At 38.9% G+C, this 22,771-nt stretch overlaps 1 protein-coding gene across 1 annotated transcript in view; it reads left to right on the forward strand.

The window, feature by feature from the left end:
- Positions 1-1,195: 1,195 nt before the first annotated feature.
- The window catches only part of ADAMTS19 (ADAM metallopeptidase with thrombospondin type 1 motif 19), a 574,573-nt gene continuing 552,997 nt past the window's right edge, over positions 1,196-22,771 (forward strand). The window contains exons 1-2 of the mRNA XM_053701647.1: positions 1,196-1,790; positions 3,818-4,437. Of these exons, the coding sequence (XP_053557622.1) occupies positions 1,703-1,790; positions 3,818-4,437 (708 nt within the window). The 5' untranslated portion in view covers positions 1,196-1,702. The remainder of the gene's footprint in view (positions 1,791-3,817; positions 4,438-22,771) is intronic.

Consider the following 22,771-nt stretch of genomic DNA (forward strand, 5'->3'; position numbering starts at 1 on the left):
GAAATCTACCAGCTAAAACAACCTGTATGTTTTCAGTTTATTGATTCATAAAGACCCTTTATAAACTTTGAAAGATTTATGAACAAATTGAAAACACCCCTCTGGCCTAATTATACTTCAATCTTTTTTGTTGAAATTGTTTTTATTAAATTTTTTTATAATATTAATAAACATAAACATATTGCATAATCATGTCATCATTGTCACCGCACTTCCAAATGTATTGTTACATCGTTGCAGGAGATACATACGATTAATCGGTGGTGAGTATTGAGCAGGCCCCGACTCTCTGTTATTATTCTGCATCATCAATTTGTCCCTACTAAGATAACTTGCTTCCCCTTCTTTCAAGATGAAACTATCCTTAGTGTGTAGAGTTTCAGCTGTCATGCTTGCTATGTTATAGTGGTGAATTATTTTATTTTTAATAATTGAAAAATTTGGGGGTGTAGATTTCCAAAACTGGGCTCAGCTAATTCTAGTAATTATACAAATAGTCATGGCTAGTTTCTGATTTCTCTTAGAGATTTGAGGTATTGTGAAGTGTAGTAAAACTTGTTCAGGTTTTAAAATAATCTGAGTTTGGAATATAGAGCTCAGGAGATCAGAAGTACAATCCCAGATCTCTTTAATTTTACTACAATTCCACCACATGTGTAAATGCGATCCTCTCTCACCGTAATCTCTGTAGCATAACTGTGGAGATAGGTTTTCTATTATTCCAAACCTAGTTGGGTGAAGATATCATTTAAAGGCTACGTTCAGATAGTTTTCCATACTTCAATCTTTTAAACCATACCATAATCCCTTTTCCCTAAAATATTTGGCAACACTAATGTAATCTGTTATTCCTTTTAACCTTTTATACAAATAAAGCTGGTTTGAATTTGATAAATGTCTATAATAATAAAATATAGTTAGAATTAAGTCTGATAATTTACCTCCTTGTGTCCTATAAAGAACTTAGCACTGCATTCTACTGTACCATATACAATGTAAGTGTGCAGGATTGCTCTGAGACAATGCACTTCTACCTGCTTCCACCTCATGTGCAGTGTATTCAAATAAGTTATTTTCTATAGCCAATCCGATTTCAGTTCAAAGGGATTGGTGAGCCCCCTCCTCTTTTGTGAAAATCAGTGCTTGTATAGCCACCTAATCTGTTACAGCATTCTCTTTACTTCTCCTCCCCGCCTGCTGCCCTTATAGTGTGTGAGACAGAGATAATGTGTGTGCTGTAATTCAGTGCAGCATGTGCATTTGTGTGACTGCAAAGGGGATCTGATCTCTCTCTTTTGTCTGCTGTGCAGCTGCTTAATATTTCTCTCTTCCTGCACAACTCTTTACTTTTATCTGGCTCCTAATTCAATGTCTGGTTTATTTTTCAATAAGAAGCTCTTGCTTAGTTGTACTCAATAGAAAACAGCTTACTACCTCTATAACATTGCTAGAAAAAAGACACTATTTCACTGCAGAAAGAAATCCTTGAACTAAAATTGATACTTTTCCCTTTTCTGCCCCCCTTCAATAAATCCACACAGACGCCGGTGCAAAAAAAAAAAAAGACAAAGTTGTTCTCTGGGCAGTGATTAACTAACTTTGCTGGAAAAAAAGCTGGTAAAACCAATCAGGAAAAGAAACACACATTGGCAGATTTAAGAGTTTTTCAACGTCTGCTACATGTGTTTAGACCATTAAGTGAATGGGGCAAGGAAAAGGGATGGGAAGATTTCACTGCAACTGCTGGCTTTTATATATTCTGTGTGTCCTGTCAACTCTGATCAGCACAGGTAGGTTTATTGCTCCTGATGTGTGCTATCTTGTCTAGTTTTACTGCATTTTCATACTTGTCCCTCACTGAAAAATGTCAACATTTCAAACATTATTAGAAAATATTTAAATTAGCTTTTCAAATTATAATTGCTTCATTTATTATGCATACTTTTTAAGAATTAGCTTGTCTACAGTGTTATATTTTTAATTTACATAAATGTAAGAATTAAAAGTAAATTTGTGTTGTAAGGATTGACAAATATGAACAATTCAAATTGGAGATGTTCCTACCAACCAACAACACTACACTTGGCAATACAGAATATACTACTGTACAACATAAATGTTGTGTTATTTCACTGGGTGTACACTTTACTTAAAGCAATGATGCTTTTAAGGTATATTTGAAGAGTAAATATTGTTGTCTAATTTCACAGAATTGATGATGATATAAAGAGAAAAAGCATATTTTAGCAATTATTTTAGAAAACTTATTTAATTTAAAAAATACAATTAGTAAAGAGAAAATCTAGTTATGATTTTTTTTTTTTGTCTAATAACACATTTGCTGTATAACTCTATATACCCAGTTCTTGAAAAGAAGAAAATCCTGGATGGCTAAATGATTCAGTATGTTTTTTTTTCTATTTGTTATAGCTGTAATAAATAAATAAATAAATAAATAAAGAGTAGATTTGTTTTGCGTGGCTATTGGCTAAACTGTTACAAGGCACAGTGACTGTTGCAAAATATTGTCCTGAAGTTCAACTAAATATTTTAATGTCTAGGATTGTAATTTTGCTTAAAGGGACATAATAGTAAAAACTGAAATGTGCATGAGTACATTACCATTTTAAATACAAGCATTTTTGCATTATACTTCTATGATCAAAAATGCTTCTAGTAAAAGCTATCACTGTTTCAGTGGCAAATGCACAGATACTGCACATGCCCCTTGAACCTTCATTCAAACACTGCACCTGCTTGTATCATGTCAGCAATTGTATCATTTGCATCGTGCCTCTCGGAGCTGGTGCGATGTTTGAATGCTGGTGCACAGAGCATGCATAGCAAAGTATACTGTATGTGCATAGAAGTAATAGTTTTAAACAGAAGTATTTCTGCTCATAGGAATGTATTGTTCAAATAATTCTATTTAAAACTGAAATCCACCATGCACTTTTCAAGTGTGACCATTGCATCCCTTTAATGAAGACATTTTTGTCTCCATATAATTATGTCGCTTAGGGCTCGTTGGCTGCTAGCTGTAATAGTCACCCGTTGTCAAGTTATTTCTCTCAATGGCATACAATCTTTATTCTAGACAGATATTTACATATTAAAGCTCCATCATTAATACCTGTTTGCATTAGTCACATTTTATTGTTTCTAAAAGGGTAGCTTCTCAAGCAAAATGTGTGTAATCATATTGCCTTAAAGGGACACTGAACCCAAAATTTTTTCTTTTGTGATTCATATAGAGCAAGCAATTTTAAGCAACTTTCTAATTTACTCCTATTATCAATTTTTCTTCGTTCTCTTGCTTTCTTTATTTGAATAAGAAGACATCTAAGCTAAAGAGCCAGCCAATTTGTGGTTCAGAACCATGGAAAGCACTTGTTTATTTGTGCAGTCCAATCAGCAAGGACAACCCAGGTTGTTCACCAAAAATGGGCCGGCATCTAAACTTAAATTCTTGCTTTTCAAATAAAGATACCAAGTGAATAAAGAAAACTTGACAATAGGAGTAAATTAGAAAGATGCTTAAAATTGCATGCTCTATCTGAATCATGAAAGAAAAAATTTGGGTACAGTGTCCCTTTAATTTACAAGATTCTCTGCTTTTATGTATTTGTTTTTATAAAACTAACCTACCTACAAATACGAAACTAGTTATTTCTTATACTTTGTAACAGGGATGCATAAACAGAATGAAGAATTATTCAACTGGTTCATCATCTAAAATTGTAAAACAAATTTATATTGTACATTGTATGATTTTTATCAGTTTGACTAATAGGGGACATTGCTTTTGTTTTTATAGGCTTAATGCACTTGTCACAGTGGGATGATGAATGGGAAGTTGTTTATCCATCTGTTTGGGGTTTAGAAAAGACCAAACTAGCTGACAAAGACAGTGCTGTGTTGCTAAATACTTCTACCCATTCCAAAAATCTCAGCTCTGAAGACTCCTTTTCTCTACGCAATCAAGGTGCTACAAGTTCTCGAGAAGTGCGTTCTGTTTCTTCTTCGTCATCAACTCCCAAATACAAACAAAACCAACATAATGACAAAGAAGACCATGAGTTTCAAGAGTTTTACCACTGGCCACCATTTCAGCATTTGTCTGGGGGTAAAAGCATGAACGTGTCTAGATTATTTTCTTCAGTTTCAGATCATTCAACCAGCAGGCCTAGAAACTCTGCTCAACCTTCTGAAAATGCTGGAAAGATGAGACTAAGGATACCAGCTTTTGGCAAGGAACTCTATTTATTGCTGAAAAAGGATAACCACTTTTTATCTCCAAATTTTGTGATTGAGGAAAGACCTTTAGAGGGCAGAGGATCGTCTCCTACAGGGGATACAGATAGAGACTGCTACTATAGCGGCACTGTGCTTGGCCACCGTGGGTCTTTGGCTTCCTTTAGCACATGTGGTGGACTGGTAAGTTTCATGTCATGGGTCAGGTTTAAAGGATATAGCATCTGATATATTGCTGTTAAATTGGGATTAACCATTCCTGATATCATAATCATTTGTACATTTTCAAAGAAAATCAAGGTAAGTTAAATAAAATATTTAAGTAAACCTATTTATTCTTGATTGTCACTTTAAAGGGACACTGAACCCAAAAATTTTCTTTCGTGATTCAGATAGAGCATGCAATTTTAAGCAACTTTTTAATGTACTCCTATTATCAATTTTTCTTCGTTCTCTTGCTATCTTTATTTGAAAAAGAAGGCATCTAAGCTTTTTTCTTGGTTTAGTACTCTGGACAGCACTTTTTATTGGTGGATGAATTTATCCACCAATCAGCAAGGACAGCCCAGGTTGTTCACCAAAAATGGGCCGGCATCTAAACTTACATTCTTGCATTTCACATTAAGATACCAAGAGAATAAAGAAAATTTGATAATAGGAGTAAATTGGAAAGTTGCTTAAAATTTCATGCTCTATCTGAATCACGAAAGAAAAACTTTGGGTTCAGTGTCCCTTTAAAGTTAAAAGGTCCTTTATGCATTTTCTGTGAATATATAGACATATATCCCTTTCTTTCTCTAACCCTTTGAGTGTCCACTTACCTGTTTTTACCTCAATGCATGGATGGAGGAGAGAAGTGAATCTCAGTTTTGAAAATAGATCTTAAAGGGACAGTAAAGTCATAATTAGACATTCATGATTTAGACAGAGCATACCATTTTAATCAACTTTCCGATTTACTTCTATTATTTAATTTGCTTCCTTCTCTTGTTATCCATTTGTGAAAGGTTTATCAAGGTAAGCTCAGGAGCAACAAAGAACCTAGGTTCTAGCTGCTGATTGGTAGCTGCATAAATATACAGATTTTCATTGGCTTACCCATGTGTTCAGTTAGAAACCAGTAGTGCATTGCTGCTCCTTCAACAAATTATACAAAGAGAATGAAACAAATTTGATAATAGAAGTAAATTGGAAAGTTGCTTCAAAATTGTATGTCCTACCTAAATCATAATTTTTTTTTTTCTTTCAATGATTTAGAAAGTGCATGCAATTTTAAAAACTTTTCAGTTTACTTTACTATTATCAAATTTGCTTCATTCTCTTGATATCCTTTGTTGAAATGTGAACAGATAAAAAACTGCTAAAAAAGTAGAAATTTATTTCAATCTTTTTTAAAAAAAATATATAATGGCACACATGAATATAAAAGCATATAAATCCAACACAGACTGTCAACCTAGTCTGACATGTTTCGACTGCCAACAGCCTTAAAGGGACAGTCAAGTAAAAAAAAGCTTTCATGATTTAAATAGGGCATGTCATTTTAAACACTTTTCCAATTTACTTTTATTACCAATTTTGCTTTGTTCTCTTGGTATTCTTAGTTGAAAGCTAATCCTAGGTTCATAAGCTAATTCCTTAGACCTTGAAGCCCGCTTCTAATTTGAAAGCATTTTGACAGTTTTTCACCACTAGAGGGCATTCGTTCATGTGTTTCATATAGATAACATTAAGCTCAGGCATGTGAAGCTCATAGGAGTCAGCACTGATTGGCTAAAAATGCAAGTCTGTCAAAAGAACTGAAATAAGGGGGCAGTTTGCAGAGGCTTAGATACAAGGTAATCATAGAGGTAAAAAGTATATTATTATAACAGTGTTAGTTATGCAAATCTGGGGAATGGGTAATAAAGGGATTATCTACCTTTTTAAACAACAAAAATTCTGGTGTTTACTGTCCCTTTAATCATAGACTTAATTGTTATATGTTCCTGTGGAGCTTATATGCTCCCTCACAATCTCATTGGTGAAAAATCAGCCTGTGTTAAAAAGCCAGAATTTAAAGAAACAGTATATCCACATCAGATCATTAACAAATTTCTCCAAATAACTTTTTAACTATTATGTATTAGTAAAGGGACATGTATACTTAGGTAGGTTTTAATATAAAATACCTAATTTGTCCCTGCTTATTATATATCACACGTATTGTTTGTTGGTTTAAAAAGGGATATAAATACCCATTTTGTCTTAGTATAATAGCTTCTCTGCTCCTGTTTCTCTTATCTTGAAGGAACAGGTATATCTCTTGTTCTGTATTTTTAGTAAGCTACAAGGTTTATTTAGTAAGCTACATATGTGTATATATGTATAAGCAGGTTGCCACGCTTTTAACCAAATTTCCCATCTCATTTATGGGGGGAACTATTACTACCACTAGCTAGCTGTTATTGTGTTGAGTTCCACATCAAAGCTCAAACTATTTAAAAACATTTGTATATACCCTAATATTTTGCGACTAACAACTAACCTCTACATAACATAAATGTTCCCTATTCCTCAAAATCAACTGGTTTACTGTTCCTACCATTTCATACTTGTTTAAGAAATAGAATATGTGAGCCCATGTATTTAAGAACAGTTGTATATACCCTAATATTTTGCGACTAACAGCTAACTTCTACATAGTATAAGTGTTCTGTCTTCATATTCCCTATTCCTCAAACTCAACTGGTTTACTGTTCCTACCATTTCCTACTTGTTTAGCAAATAGAATATGTAAGCCCATATATTCTCCAAATTTAGGGTATATTGGACCTGTTGGCAATTTTTGTAGTAGTGAGTGTAATCACTACTACATTGTCCCCATTTTGGTCTTTGAATTTCTTTCAGCCTTTGGATATTATAACATATAACTTGGAGTTGAATGTGTATATGTATTCTCCCATTATAGTGTACATCAAACTTATTGCCAAAAATTGATGATATCACCATCAATGTTCATACCTTCTGGTCTACGTGTCTTTAATGTGAAGATCCAAAAGGTTTCTTTTTTAAAAAGATCTTGTACACGGTTACCACCTCTAGGTTTTCTCTTTACCAGGTCTATTATCATCCAATTAAAGGAACTTGTGTTGCCGTGATGTTCAAATATGAAATGTTTAGCTGCTCCTGTAGTGATTCTGCCATTTTCAATATCGTTAAGGTGCTCCCTAACCCTTGCCCTTGTTTCTCGTGAGGTGCATCCTACATATTGTTTCTGACAGGAAGTGCATGTAATCATGTATATTGTGTGGTCTAGTCTACAATTAGTACAGAAACTACAATTATACACTTTTTGTATTTGTATAGATTGGAACAACTTACTAATTATTGTATAGTCACAAGCTGTACAATTACTGGTACCGCATCTATAATGCCCTTTACACGTAATCCAGCTGCTCACTTTTTTAGCTTTTCTTAGGGCACTTGGTGAAATCATATTCCGTATCGTCATATTCCTTTTGGACACAAAGCGGCACCATCCTTTGCAAAAAAGCAGCGTTTAGCTCCTAACGCAACCCCATTGATTCCTATGGGGAAAATACATTTATGTCTACACCTAACACCCTAACCCCGAGTCTAAACACCCCTAATCTTACAATTATTAACCCCTAATCTGCCATCCCCGACATCGCCAACACCTACATTATATTATTAACCCCTAATCTGCAGCTCCAGACACCGCCGCAACCTACATTATACTTATGAACCCCTAATCTGCTGCCCCCAACATCGCCGACACCTACATTATATTTATTAACCCCTAATCTGCTGCCTCAATGTCGCCGCAACCTACCTACACTTCTTAACCCCTAATCTGCCACCCCCAATGTCGCCGCCACTATATTAAGGTTATTAACCCCTTTAAACCTAAGTCTAACCCTAACACCCCTAACTTAAATATAATTTAAATAAATCTAAATAAAAATAACTATCATTAACTAAATTATTCCTATTTCAAACTAAATACTTACCTATAAAATAAACCCTAAGCTAGTTACAATATAACTAATAGTTACATTGTAACTATCTTAGGTTTTTTTTTATTTTACAGTCAAGTTTGTATTTATTTTAACTAGGTAGAATAGTTATTAAATAGTTATTAATGATTTAATAACTACCTAGCTAAAATAAATACAAAAGTACCTGTAAAATAAAACCTAGCCTAAGTTACAATTACACCTAACACTACCACTATAATTAAATTAATTCCCTAAATTAAATAAAAATATCTAAAGTACAAAAAAACAAACATTAAATTACAGAAAATAATAAAAAAATTACAAGATTTTTAAACTAAATACACCTAAACTAATCCCCCTAACAAAATAAAAAAGCCCCCCCAAAATAATAAAGCCCTACCCTACACTAAATTACAAATAGACATTAAAAGGGCCTTTTGCAGGCATTGCCCCAAAGTAATCAGTTCTTTTACCTGTAAAAAAAATACAAATCCCCCCCAACATTAAAACCCACCACCCACACAACCAACCCTACTCTAAAACCCACCCAATCCCCCCTTAAAAAAACCTAACACTAACCCCCTAAATATCGACCTACTGGGAGACATCTTCATCCAACCGGGCAGAAGTGGTCCTCCAGATGGGCAGAAGTCTTCATCCAAGCCGGGCAGAAGAGGTCCTCCAGATGGGCAGAAGTCTTCATCCAGACGGCATCTTCTATCTTCATCCATCTGGCATGGAGCGGGTCCATCTTCAAGACATCCAACTGGGAGCATCCTACGACTGAATGAAGGTACCTTTAAGTGACGTCATCCAAGATGGCGTCCCTTCAATTCCAATTGGCTGATAGAATTTGTCACACTCTGTCTCTGAAATCTGAGCTGATTGGATGGTTGGATCTCAACTGCAGATATACAAATAAATATGCAATTGGTGGTTGAGTCTAAATCTCAAATAGTTCAATGAATTAACAACAAGGGTTAGATTGGAAGAAAGAGAAAACACTCCTGTGTAAGTTAAGGAATATTTGGTTACAGGAGAGAGTGCAGTTCTGTTCACTGCTTGTACCCTGGTGATATGATTTAGGTTTTGGCTTTCAGCTACTATTGAGGCATGTGGAGGAATGAGTCTTTTATTATGAAGTAACCGGAATGCAAGTCCCTTTGTTAGTGCAGAGAAGAGTAACAGCCTTTGAGTTTGCGAGCACGAAGCAGTAGGGAGAGGTGAGCAGCTGCTGGCTCTGTGCTGCGAGAGCAGAGGGTGTGTGCGTGAGCACCAATCAGGAGGCAGGAATCGCTGACAGGCTACGATGCAGCGTAGCACAGTAACGGCTGTAAGGAAACTTGTTTGCGGGGAGACCCGCGCTGCTGCGGAGGAGAGCGGGGAAACTTGTGTTGCTCACCGGAGTTTGGAAGGCAGCTGGGAAGGGTAGCTGAGTGTCACCAGAGTTGTAATGGTGAGTGAGGATCCGGTCTTGCTGTTTGATAACCGAGAGATACAAGGAGATCCCCAGAGGGGGTTGATCTCGGTAGATAGGTCAGAATAGTTCAATAGCTGGATGTCACAGTAGTTAACTGGCGACTTTAAGTGCAAAAGTTTTAATCCTTTCAGCAGTGGATTAATGGTTCAATTGGTATAGAGCCTAGTTAGAGTTGTGGTAGCGTCTCTGCTTGAGAAAGAGTACACAACTAAAATTAAACGGCAGGTGAGAGGGGGAGGAGCATTCTTAAATAAGGTAGGAATTAAAGGCATACACCCCATACCTGACAGGTCCCCCCATCAAAGGTGCTGCACCACAGCAGGAGGAGCAGGCTTGTCCGGATGAGCTGTGACGAATGATTTCTTGAGGTAGTCAAATGCTTGTTGAGCCTCTGAAGTCCAATGGAAAGGTGTGTGTGATCCAGTGAGTTTACACAGGGGTCTGGATAAGTTGGAGAACCCCTTGATGAACTTCCTGTAGAAGTTGGCAAACCCGAGGAAACGTTGGACTTCCTTTCAGGAAGTAGGAACAGGCCAGCTTTGGATGGCTTGAATCTTACCATCTTCCATCTTTACACCAGACAAAGAGATGTTATACCCTAGGAAGGTTATTTCGTATGTGTGAAATGAACACTTTTCCGGTTTGGCATACAGCTGATGGGTTCTTAGTCGATTTAGAACCCAGCATACATATTTCTTGTGATCCTCTAAGTTGTCAGAGTAGATCAGGATATCGTCCAGATATATCACTAAGCACACGTCCAATAAGTCTCTGAATATATCATTAATGAAATATTGGAACGTGGCAGGGGCATTACAAAGCCCGAACGGCATCACCGTATATTCATAAAGCCCATAGCGGGTCCTGAAGGCGGTAAGCCACTCATTTCCATCTCTGATCCTGACAAGGTTGTAGGCTCCTCTGAGGTCCAGTTTGGTATAAATGGTAGCCTTGCTAAGTCGTTCCACCAATTCGGGAATGAGGGGTAGCGGATAGCCGGATACCTGTTCTTCTTAGTTCTCTTGTTCAATTCCCGATAGTCAATAATCGGACGTAGGGACTTATCCTTGTTCCGTACAAAGAAGATCCCAGCGCCGGCCGGGGATGTAGAAGGTCTAATGAACCCTTTTTTGAGGTTTTCATCAAGATAAGTCTTGAGATGTTCCAACTCAGGTTGTGAGAGCGGATAGATATGCCCATAGGGTATAGTAGATCCTGGCAAGAGTTCTATGGGGCAATCGTATATACGATGAGGTGGTAAGGTTTCCGCTTGTTTTTTATCGAAGACATCCAGGAATTCGTGATATTCATGAGGAACAACTTCTTCAGAGAGTTGTAATAAGTGTTGCTGAGGATAGCAGGATTTTTTACAATACGGAGAATCTAAATCAACCTGGAGATTTTGCCATGATATGGAAGGTTGATGTTGTTGAAGCCAGGAAAGCCCTAGCACTATAGGATATAAAGGAGAGGGTATGACATCGAAAGTAATGTATTCGGTATGACCCTTACCTAGGGTGACCTTGAGAGGCACCGTGTGGTGTGTTATAGGACCGGATTGGACATAGGTACCATCAATAACACGAATTGAGACAGGAACTGCTTTGGTAAGTGTAGGTATTTTATTCTTTTTTACAAGGGTTAAATCCAGGAAATTGGAGTAGGCACCCGAGTCTACGATGGCTTCAGCTTGGAGGGCCCGATGGTCCCACTGTAAGAGGAGAGACATAGTACAATAAGCTACATTTACAATCTTGTTAGTCAAGCATACATTAACTTGTCTAGGCTTACTTCTTTTTTGTCGTTGAAGGAGTGGGCATTCCTTGACTGGGTGTGTGGGTGATGCACAGTACATGCACAAATTCTTTTGTTGTCTGCGGTGTCTCTCTTCTAGGGTCAGTGGTCCTTTTGTGAACCCTATTTCCATAGGAGTGGTGACTTCTTTTGGTGTTTGTGGTGATGGATAGTATCTTTGGTTACCTTCAGACTGCTGTCGTTCAGACCTCCTCTCACGGAGTCTCCTATCAATCTGGATCAATAGGGACATCAGCCCTTCTAGGGTTCTAGGGATCTCAATTCGAGCAAGCTCATCTTTCAGTGAATCGGATAAACCGAGGCGGTATTGGTTCCTTAATGCTATCTCACTCCACTCTGAGTCCTTCGTATATAGCTTAAACTCAGAGAGATATTCCTCTACAGGTCTTCTACCCTGGCGCAGAGAGCGCATCTTTGCCTCTGCAGTGAGCTGCTTCTGGGTATCCTCGTATAGGAGGCCCATCTGTGTGAAAAAATCCGAAAGAGATCCCAGGATAGGATCGTTGTTCTCTAGGAATGTATCCGCCCATACTCTGGGTTCGCCAGTAAGGAAAGAAATGACAGTCATAACCTTGAGCCTCTCGGTGTGGTAGGTCCTAGGTTTCATTTGAAAAAGCAGGATACAGGCATTCCTGAACTGTCTAAACAGCTTCCTGTCCCCTGAGAATCTCTCAGGTAAACACACCTGGGGTTAAGGTGTGTTATCTCTTATGGCTGCTCTGAGGCTGTCATTTTGCAGTTGTAGGTCTCTTAAACCATGGGATAGCTGGTCCACCCTTTGTGTGAGATTATACACGACTGTGGGTAAATCTGCTGGATCCATTGTTTTGGGCCATTTAATATGTCACACTCTGTCTCTGAAATCTGAGCTGATTGGATGGTTGGATCTCAACTGCAGATATACAAATAAATATGCAATTGGTGGTTGAGTCTAAATCTCAAATAGTTCAATGAATTAACAACAAGGGTTAGATTGGAAGAAAGATAAAACACTCCTGTGTAAGTTAAGGAATATTTGGTTACAGGAGAGAGTCCGGTTCTGTTCACTGCTTGTACCCTGGTGATATGATTTAGGTTTTGGCTTTCAGCTACTATTGAGGCATGTGGAGGAATGAGTCTTTTATTATGAAGTAACCGGAATGCAAGTCCCTTTGTTAGTGCAGAGAAAAGTAACAGCCTTTGAGTTTGCGAGCACGAAGCAGTAGGGAGAGGTGAGCAGCTGCTGGCTCTGTGCTGCAAGAGCAGAGGGTGTGTGCGTGAGCACCAATCAGGAGGCAGGAATCGCTGACAGGCTACGATGCAGCGTAGCACAGTAACGGCTGTAAGGAAACTTGTTTGCGGGGAGACCCGCGCTGCTGCAGAGGAGAGCGGGGAAACTTGTGTTGCTCACCGGAGTTTGGAAGGCAGCTGGGAAGGATAGCTGAGTGTCACCAGAGTTGTAATGGTGAGTGAGGATCCGGTCTTGCTGTTTGATAACCGAGAGATACAAGGAGATCCCCAGAAGGGGTTGATCTCGGTAGATAGGTCAGAATAGTTCAATAGCTGGATGTCACAGTAGTTAACTGGCGACTTTAAGTGCAAAAGTTTTAATCCTTTCAGCAGTGGATTAATGGTTCAATTGGTATAGAGCCTAGTTAGAGTTGTGGTAGCATCTCTGCTTGAGAAAGAGTACACAACTAAAATTAAACGGCAGGTGAGAGGGGGAGGAGCAGTCTTAAATAAGGTAGGAATTAAAGGCATACACCCCATACCTGACAGAATTCTATCAGCCAATCGGAATTAAGGTAGAAAAAATCCTATTGGCTGTTTGGATCAGCCAATAGGATTGAAGTTCAATCCTATTGGCTGATTGGATCAGCCAATAGGATTGAGCTGGCATTCTATTGATTGTTCCAATCAGCTAATAGAATGCGAGCTCAATCCTATTGGCTGATTTCGACCTTAATTCCGATTGGCTGATAGAATTCTATCAGCCAATCGGAAATTGAAGGGACGCCATCTTGGATGACGTCATTTAAAGGAACCTTCATTCAGTCATAGCTGTCGGAAGAAGAGGATGCTCTACGTCGGATGTCTTGAAGATGTACCCGCTCCGTGCCAGATGGATGAAGATAGAAGATGCCGTCTGGATGAAGACTTCTGCCCGTCTGGAGGACCTCTTCTGCCCGGCTTGGATGATGACTTCTGCCCGTCTGGAGGACCACTTCTGCCCGGTTCGATGAAGACGTCTCCCGGTAGGTCAATTTTCGGGGGGTTAGTGTTAGGTTTTTTTTAAGGGGGGATTGGGTGGGTTTTAGAGTAGGGTTGGTTGTGTGGGTGGTGGGTTTTAATGTTGGAGGGGGATTTGTATTTTTTTTTACAGGTAAAAGAGCTGATTACTTTGGGGCAATGCCCCGCAAAAGGCCCTTTTAAGGGCTATTTGTAATTTAGTGTAGGGTAGGGCTTTTTTATTTTGGGGGCTTTTTTATTTTGGGGGGCTTTTTTTATTTTAGCTAGGTACTTATTAAATAGTTAATAACTATTCTACCTAGTTAAAATAAATACAAACTTGCCTGTAAAATAAAAATGTAACTATTAGTTATATTGTAGCTAGCTTAGGGTTTATTTTATAGGTAAGTATTTAGTTTTAAATAGGAATAGTTTAGTTGATGATAGTTATTTTATTTATATTTATTTAAATTATATTTAAGTTAGGGGGGGTTTAGGGTTAGTCTTAGATTTAGGGGTTAATAACTTTAGGTAGGTGTCAGTGATGTTAGGGACGGCAGATTAGAGGTTAATAAAATTTAACTTGTGTTTGCGAGGCGGGAGTGCGGCGGTTTAGGGGTTAATATATTTATTATAGTGGCGGCGATGTCCAGTTCGGCAGATTAGGGGTTAAATATTTTTTTTAAGTGTTTGTGATGTGGGGGGGCCTCGGTTTAGGGGTTAATAGGTAGTTTATGGGTGTTAGTGTACTTTTTAGCACTTTAGTTAAGAGTTTTATGCTATGGCGTTGTAGTGTAAAACTCTTAACTACTGACTTTAAAATGCGGTACCAGGCTTAATGGAAGAGGGTTTACCGCTCACTTTTTGGCAGACTCATAATACCGGCGCTATGCAAGTCCCATTGAAAAAAGAGGATACGCAATTGACGTAAGTGGATTTGCGGTATTTCCCAGTCTGTCCAAAAAAGTGAGCGGTACACCTGTACCTGCAAGACTCGTAATACCAGCAGGCTTTAAAAAGCAGCGTTGGGATATATCCATATAAACATGGATACATGACTATTTGAAATAAATAAATAAATGAAAAATAAATCAATAAAACACATACAATATCCGATGACATTGATTTCTGCTTCATAGTGACATTACATACTGAGTTAGCAACTTATTATTTATTTTTAGAACCATGTGAAATGTGTTTGGTGCTTTCTGTGAAGAAAAAAAAAAAAAAAAGCTTTTCTTATTTTACCTCTCTTCTCTTCCCCTAACTCGTTTTCTCTCCATTTTCCCACTATACTTCTCCTTTTATTGTTGCTTCTCCTCCTCCATCTTCTCCCTATGTTTCACAGATTTCATTTATCTACATATTGTGTCCAATTTAATATCAATTTAATATTTTTTACAAGCAATGCTGTTAGAAATTGGAATGCGTACACAAGGATTCATTTTTTTTCTGTTTTACTTATACTGCCCATCCACATGCACATGAATCATTTAGATGTAATGTTGTCTCAAAAACCTCATGACTATACAGAAATTATGTGATTTTATCATATCAAAATAACTTGAAAAATACTACTACTACTTGCTTCAAGCTCTCCAAACCTTCCGCATTTGTGGCACAGCCCTATCTTCGTTCTGCTCCTACCTGTCCAGTAGTACCTTTAGTGTTGCCTTCTATGGTACATCCTCTGCCCCCCTTACCACTTTATTTTGGGGCACCACAAGGCTCTGTCCTAGTCTCCTCTTCTCTTTTCAATGTATACATCATCCTTAGGTTTCTTAATAAAGTCACATAGATTTCAATATCATTTATATGTTGACACACAAATTTACCTCTCTGCACCAGACCTATCCCCTTCCTTGCTAACTCATGTCTCTGTCTTTCTAATATTTTATCTTGGATGTTCTCTCACTAACTTAAGTTAAATCTTTCCAAAACTGAGCTCCTCCCCCTTCCAAAATCTTTACTTTCCCAACTTTTTATAACTGTTAATAATATTATTATCTCAACCCTGCATGCCCGATGTCTTGAGATTACACTTGACTCAGATCTTTCTTTAACTCCTCACTTCTAGACTTTGGCCAATTCCTGACATTTGCACTTTAAAAACATCTCTAAAATTCACCACTTCCTCCCATAAGAGACAGCTAAGATTTTAATCCTCTCTTTTATTATTTCCCGCCTTGACTATTGCAACTCCATCCTCTCTGGTCTCCCCAGCTACTGTCTATCTCCTTTACAATCCATAATGAATGCCTCTGCCAGGCTGATCTTCCTTATATGTTGCTCCTCATCTGCTGCACAAATGGAACAAAATGCAATTTGCAATAAAAAGACTCTTCTCAAAATAAGCTACTCCCTTGTGTTACAAATACTCCCCACTTTGTAATAGACAGCGCAGAATAGAAATGCAAATAATGATAAGCGCTAAATTAATAGCCGTTGGCGTTAAAAACGAAATGTATGCTTACCTGATAAATTTCTTTCTTTCTAATGACACGGATCATCATCAATTACTGTTGGGAATATCACTCCTGGCCAGCAGGAGGAGGCAAAGAGCACCACAGCAAAGCTGTTGAATATCACTCCCCTACCCACAATCCCCTAGTCATTCGACCAAAGGGAAAGGAGAGAAAGGAAGTAACACAAGGTGCAGAGGTGCCTGATGTTTATATAAAAAAGAAACTGTCTGAATACAGGGCGGGCCGTGGACTCAGCGTTTTAAGAAATAAATACATTTATCAGGTAAGCATGAATTTTGTTTTCTTTCTAATGACACAGTGAGTCCACAGATCATCATCAATTACTGTTGGGAACCAATATCCAAGCCAGAGGACACAGGTGATAAGGGAGGGACAAGACAGGAACCTAAACAGAATGCACCACTGCTTGAAGAACCATTCTCCCAAAAGAAGCCTCAGCCAAGGCAAAAGTATCGAATTTATAGAATTTGGAAAAAGTGTGCAAAGATGACCAAGTTGCATCCTTGCAAATCTGTTCCCCAGAAGCTTCATTTTTGAAGGCCCAGGAAGAAGAACAACTCTTGTGGAATGAGCTGTTGTTTCCTCAGGAGGTTGCTGTCCAGCAGTCTCATATGCCAAACGTATAACGCTCTTCAGCCAAAGGGAAAGTGAAGTAGCCATAGCTTTCTGACCTTTGCGTTTCCCAGAAAAGCAAACAAACAGTGCAGAAGACTGACGAAAGTCCTTAGTTGCCTGCAAATAAAATGTTAGCTCTCGCACAACATCCAGATTATGTAACAAGCATTCTTTGTGAGAAGAAGGATTAGGAAACAAAGAAGGTACAACAATTTCCTGATTAATATTCTTGACCGAAACAACCTTGGGCAGGAAACAAAACTTAGTACGCAGAACCACCTTAACAGAGTGAAATATAAGATAAGGGGAATCACACTGTAAAGCAGAGAGTTCAGAAACTCTCAGAGCAGAGGAAATAGCAACAAGAAACAAAACTTTCCAAGATAACATCTTAATATCTAAAGAATGCATAGGCTCAAACGGAGGCTGTTGTAAAACTTTAAGAACAAGGTTAAGACTCCATGGAGGAGTAACAAGTTTAAACACAGGCCTAATTCTAACCAAGGCCTGACAAAACGATTGCACGTCTGGCACATCCACCAAGCGCTTATGTAACAAAATAGACAATGCCGAAATCTGACCCTTTAGAGTACTTGCCGACAAACCCTTCTCCAGACCATCATGGAGAAAGTACAAAATCCTAGGAATCCTTACTCTACTCTAAGAGTATCCTTTGGGTTCACACTAATACAAGTATTTACGCCAGATCTTGTGGTTCAATGACCGACTCTGAAAATCCACGCTTAGATAAAACTAAGCGTACAATCTCCCTGAAGTAGAAGGTCCTTCCTCAGAGGAAGTCTCCAAGGTGGAAAGGATGACATTTCCACTAGGTCTGCATACCAAATCCTGCGTGGCCATGCCGGGGCTATGAAAATTACAGATGTCCTCTCCTGCTTGATTCGAGCAATGACTCATGGAAGGAGAGCGAACAGAGGAAACAGGTATGCTAGACTGAAGTTCCAAGGAACTGCCAGAGCATCGATCAGAAATACCTGCAGATCTCTTGACCTTGAGCCATATCTCGGAAGTTTGGCATTCTGACGAGAAGCCATGATATCCAACTCTGGCTGCCCCCACTTGAGGGTCAAGCTGGAAAACTCATCTGAATGAAGTTCCCACTCCCCGGGATGAAAAGTCTGTCTGCTTAGAAAATCCGTTTCCCAATTGTCCACTCCTGGGATGTGGATCTCAGAAAGACAGCAGTTGTGGATCTCCACCCACTGAATAATTTGGGCCACCTCTGTCATGGCCAAGGAACTCTGAGTTCCCCCCTGGTGGTTGATGTAGGCCACTGAGTTTATGTTGTCCGACTGGAATCTGATAAACCGGGCTAAGGCTAACTGAGGCCAGGCCAGAAAAGCATTGAAGATTGTTCTAAGCTCCAAGATGTTTATGGCTGGGTAGGACTGACTCCTCCTTGGTCCATAAGCCCTGAGCCTTCAATGAGCCCCATACTGCTCCTTAACCTAGAAGGCTGGCATCCGTGGTCACAATCACCCAGGAGGGTCTGCAGATGCAAGTACCCTGGGAGAGATGATCCTGAAATAGCCACCACAGAAGAAAGACTATTGATGCCTGATCTAGATCTACATGGGGAGACAGGTCTGTATAGCCCCTGTTCCATTGTCTGAGCATGCATAACTGCAGAGGTCTGAGATGGAACTGAGCAAACGGAATGATGTCCATGGAAGCCACCATCAGACTGATTACCTCCATACATTGAGCCACTGATGGCAGTGGAGAGGACTGAAGGGCAAGACAAGAGTCAAAAATCTTTCTTTTTCTGACCTCCATCAGAAAAATCTTCATTAACAGGAAGTCTATTATGGTCCCCAAAAATATGACCCTTGTAGCTGGAACCAGAGAACTTCTTTCCTGATTCACCTTCCATCCGTGGGATTGAAGAAAAGACAACAAGATCTCTGTATGAGATTCTGCTTGTTGAAAAGATGATATCTGAACCAGAATGTCGTCCATATAAGGTGCCACTGCAATGCCCTGAGGTTGAAACACAGCTAAATGAGCCCCCAGGACCTTTGAACAAATTCTGGGAGCTGTGGCAAGGCCGAATGGAAGGGCCATGAACTGGAAATGATTGTCCAAAAAGGCGAATCTCAGAAACTTGTGATGGTCCCTGTGAATGGGAACATGAAGGTATGCATCCTTTAGGTCTATGGTTGTCATGAACTGACCCTCTTGTATCAAGAGAAGAATGGATTGTATAGTCTCCATCTTGAAGGATGGCACTCTAAGAAACTTGTTTAAACATTTTAGATCTAGGATTGTTCGAAAAGTTCCCTCCTTTTTTGGAACTACGAACAGATTCAAGTAAAATCCCAGACCCCTTTCCTGAAAGGGAACTGGAACTATTACCCCCAGGGCGGCAAGGTCATTGACATAATGTAAGAACGCCTCTCTTTTTATCTGGTCTACAGATAATCTGGAGAGGAGAAACCTGCCTCTGGGAGGAAAAGATTTGAAGTCTATTTTGTATCCCTGGAAGACAATGTCCACCGCCCTGGGATCCGGTACATCTCTTATCCAAGCCTGGGAAAAAAGAGAGAGTCTGCCCCCTACAAGATCCGCTCCCAGATCGGGGGCCCACCCTTCAAGCTGACTTGTAATCAGCTGAAGGCTTTTTAGATTGCTTTCCTTTATTCCAGGACTTGTTGGGCTTCCAGGAAGGCTTGGCTTGATCTTGCTTGGAGGAAGGGGAGGAAGACTTGCCTTTAAAGTTACGAAAGGAACAAAAATTACACTGATGTCCCTTCTGCTTATTCGTTTTATCTTAAGGAAGAAAAGAACCCTTTCCTCCAGTAATATCTGAGATAATTTCCGCCAAACCAGGTCCAAACAAGATCTTACTCTTGTAAGGAATAGCCATGATCTTAGATTTAGATGAAACCTTTGCAGACCAGGACTTCAACCACAAGGCCCTGTGGGCTAGGACCGCAAAACCAGAAATTTTGGCTCCCAGTTTAATAACCTGTAAGGAAGCATCTGTAATGAAGGAATTGGCTAACTCAAGAGCCTTAATCCTGCCCTGGATCTCATCAAGTGGGTTATCCATCTGAAGAGATTCAGATAACGCATCAAACCAGTAAGCCGCAGTGCTGGTAACAATGGCGATACACACCGCAGGTCGCCATTGTAGACCCTGGTGGACATGCATCTTTTTTAGTAAAACCTCCAATTTTTTATCCATTGGATTTTTAAAAGAACAACTATCCTCTATGGGAATATTAGTCCTTTTGGCCAAAGTGGAGATCGCTCCTTCTACCTTAGGAACAGTCTGCCACGATTCCTTAATAGAATCCGCTATAGGAAACATCATCTTAAAAATAGAAGATGGAGAAAAGGGAATACCAGGTCTTTCCCATTATCGAGCAATAATCTCCGCAGCATGGTCAGGAACTGGAAAAGCCTCCACCGTGGAGGGAACATCAAAGTATTTGTTCAATTTACTAGACTTTTTAGGATTGACTATGATAGTTGTGTCAGAGTCGTCCAAAGTAGCCAAAACCTTCTTAAGTAATAAGTGAAGGTGTTCTAGCTTAAATCTGAAGGATACCACTTCAGCATCAGAAGAAGGAATTACACTGAGAGTCTGAGATTTCCCCCTCAGATGCTACAGACATGTCTTCTTCCTCAGGGTTATGGGAAGGGACACTCTGGATAGCCAGAACTTGATCAAAAACCTTACTGTTTCCTTAAATTTACTTTTACACCTTCTCTGCAACATGGGGAAAGCTGACAAGGCCTCAGATACCACAAGGGATACCTGGGAAGCAATGTATTGTAGAGAAAATCCTACAGGATTGCAAGAGGAAACACAGGGCACTGTATGTAGAGACTGAAAAACGTTGGATGCTTGAGGAGAAAGCTGCAGCATATCTGCAACAGGAGACACCTGAACAGCATTTGCCTGGGATAATGGTGGCTCATGGTCAAATATTTTATCTCTATAACTTAAATTTCTCTCAATACATGAGGAACAAAAATGAACTGGGGGTTCCACCTGAGCATCAAAACATAACTGACAAGCAGCAACTTGGCTGGGATAATTGTTTGAAAAGCCTCTTGATCCATCTTATGTAATAAATAAGGATAAAGTGTAAAAATTATTTATTTGAAGATACAAAATAAATGTGTACTATGTCTTTAAATATAAATGTGTGTTAGCGCAACAAACCAAATAGACCTCAGGCTACCTATACACATCAGTAGCTTTACTGAGGTACCTACTTGTCCTGCAGCTCATTTTTAAATACAGAGTGGTTACAGAGCCCTAACTGCCGAAAAAAACGGCTTTCAACAGTAATCTCCATGACCAAAAGTTAAAGTATAAAAACTACTATAACACTCTGAGCCACCATAAATCACCTCACGGTCTCAATGCCCAATCTGCCTAAAATAAACCCCCAACATGAAGGTTTAATAAAGTCCCATATTAAATAAGACAGCTTTTAGCTGTAACAAGTGCCAGCAATCTCCTTGCAAAAGAAAATTAAAATGGCACTTACCTGAAAGTGCTGTCCGGCAGCAGGACAGCTCACCTGGTTTGAGAGGGTACAGCACCTCACATAGACCTGTGAAGAGAGAAAAACTGAGTAAACCTACTCAGGTTTTCTAGTTAGGGCAGCAGATTCTTGAGAAATCGCAGTGAGGAATGTACCTCACAAGTTCTCAAGTGCTAAAAAGCCACCACTGCCCTACTGAAGAGACTGATGTGGACTAGGCGAGACCCCAGAAAAGAACCAAGTAAGCTTACTCTGCTAAAAAAAAAAAAATCTTGATTGAAGAAAACTTCTCATCAGACACCTAAACTTTGCCTCCTCCTTGCACTATAGGCAAAGAGAATGACTGGGGGATTGTGGGTAGGGGAGTGATATTTAACAGCTTTGCTGTGGTGCTCTTTGCCTCCTCCTGCTGGCCAGGAGTGATATTCCCAACAGTAATTGATGATGATCCGTGGACTCACTGTGTCATTAGAAAAACAAAAGGTAGGGAACAGCAGCCAAAACAATTAGGCACAGGAGCCAGGAAGCAGCCACCTCATCCACATCAATATATATATATATATTTGTAATATATATATTTATATATATTACATTTATATTATTATATTATATTACATTTATGACTGATTAAGTGTACATATTTTAGATATTCTAGTTGTTGTTTATTTCTTTCTAATGACACACCAAAAGAAAGGGTGCTCCAGCCTTTTACAGTTTAAAGTAAAATGACCTTTATTGTGCCATGGTCCATAAAACAAACAATGTTTCAGACCTACATTAGGTCCTTAGTCATGTCTGACATGACTAAGGACCTAATGTAGGTCTGGAATGTTGTTTGTTTTGTGGAACATGGCACAATAAAGGTCATTTTACTTTAAACTGCAAAGGCTGGAGCACCCTTTCTTTTGGCGTGTCATTAGAAAGAAATAAACAACAACTAGAATATCTAAAATATGTACACTTAATCAGTCATAAATGTAATATATATAAATATATATATATATATATATATATATATATATATATATATATATATATATATATACTTATATAGCTGCTGTGACAAGCTGAGAGACTGATCAATCAAAAGGAACTACAAATTTAATGAAGAATGTAAGATAATTGGTCCCTGGATACGACAAACAGCTGTAGACTATTTTCCGGACCCTAAAGGGATTACCATTAGTTGAGTCGCCAAATTAATGTACCAATGATTATGGAATAATTAAGGCTTAATATATCTTATTATGACTCAAGAGGGGTATCTTGATAAAGGCCACACAACGTGTAGGTGATAACCCATTGTGTCTAACACTGGCAGAGCGACCTAACTTAAGCAGTAACTTGGTAAGTGCAATTCTCGGTGGAGCCAGCTTTTGCTGTTTATTC

This window comes from Bombina bombina, chromosome 2 (assembly GCF_027579735.1).
Source record: "Bombina bombina isolate aBomBom1 chromosome 2, aBomBom1.pri, whole genome shotgun sequence".
Classification (NCBI taxonomy): Eukaryota; Metazoa; Chordata; class Amphibia; order Anura; family Bombinatoridae; genus Bombina; species Bombina bombina.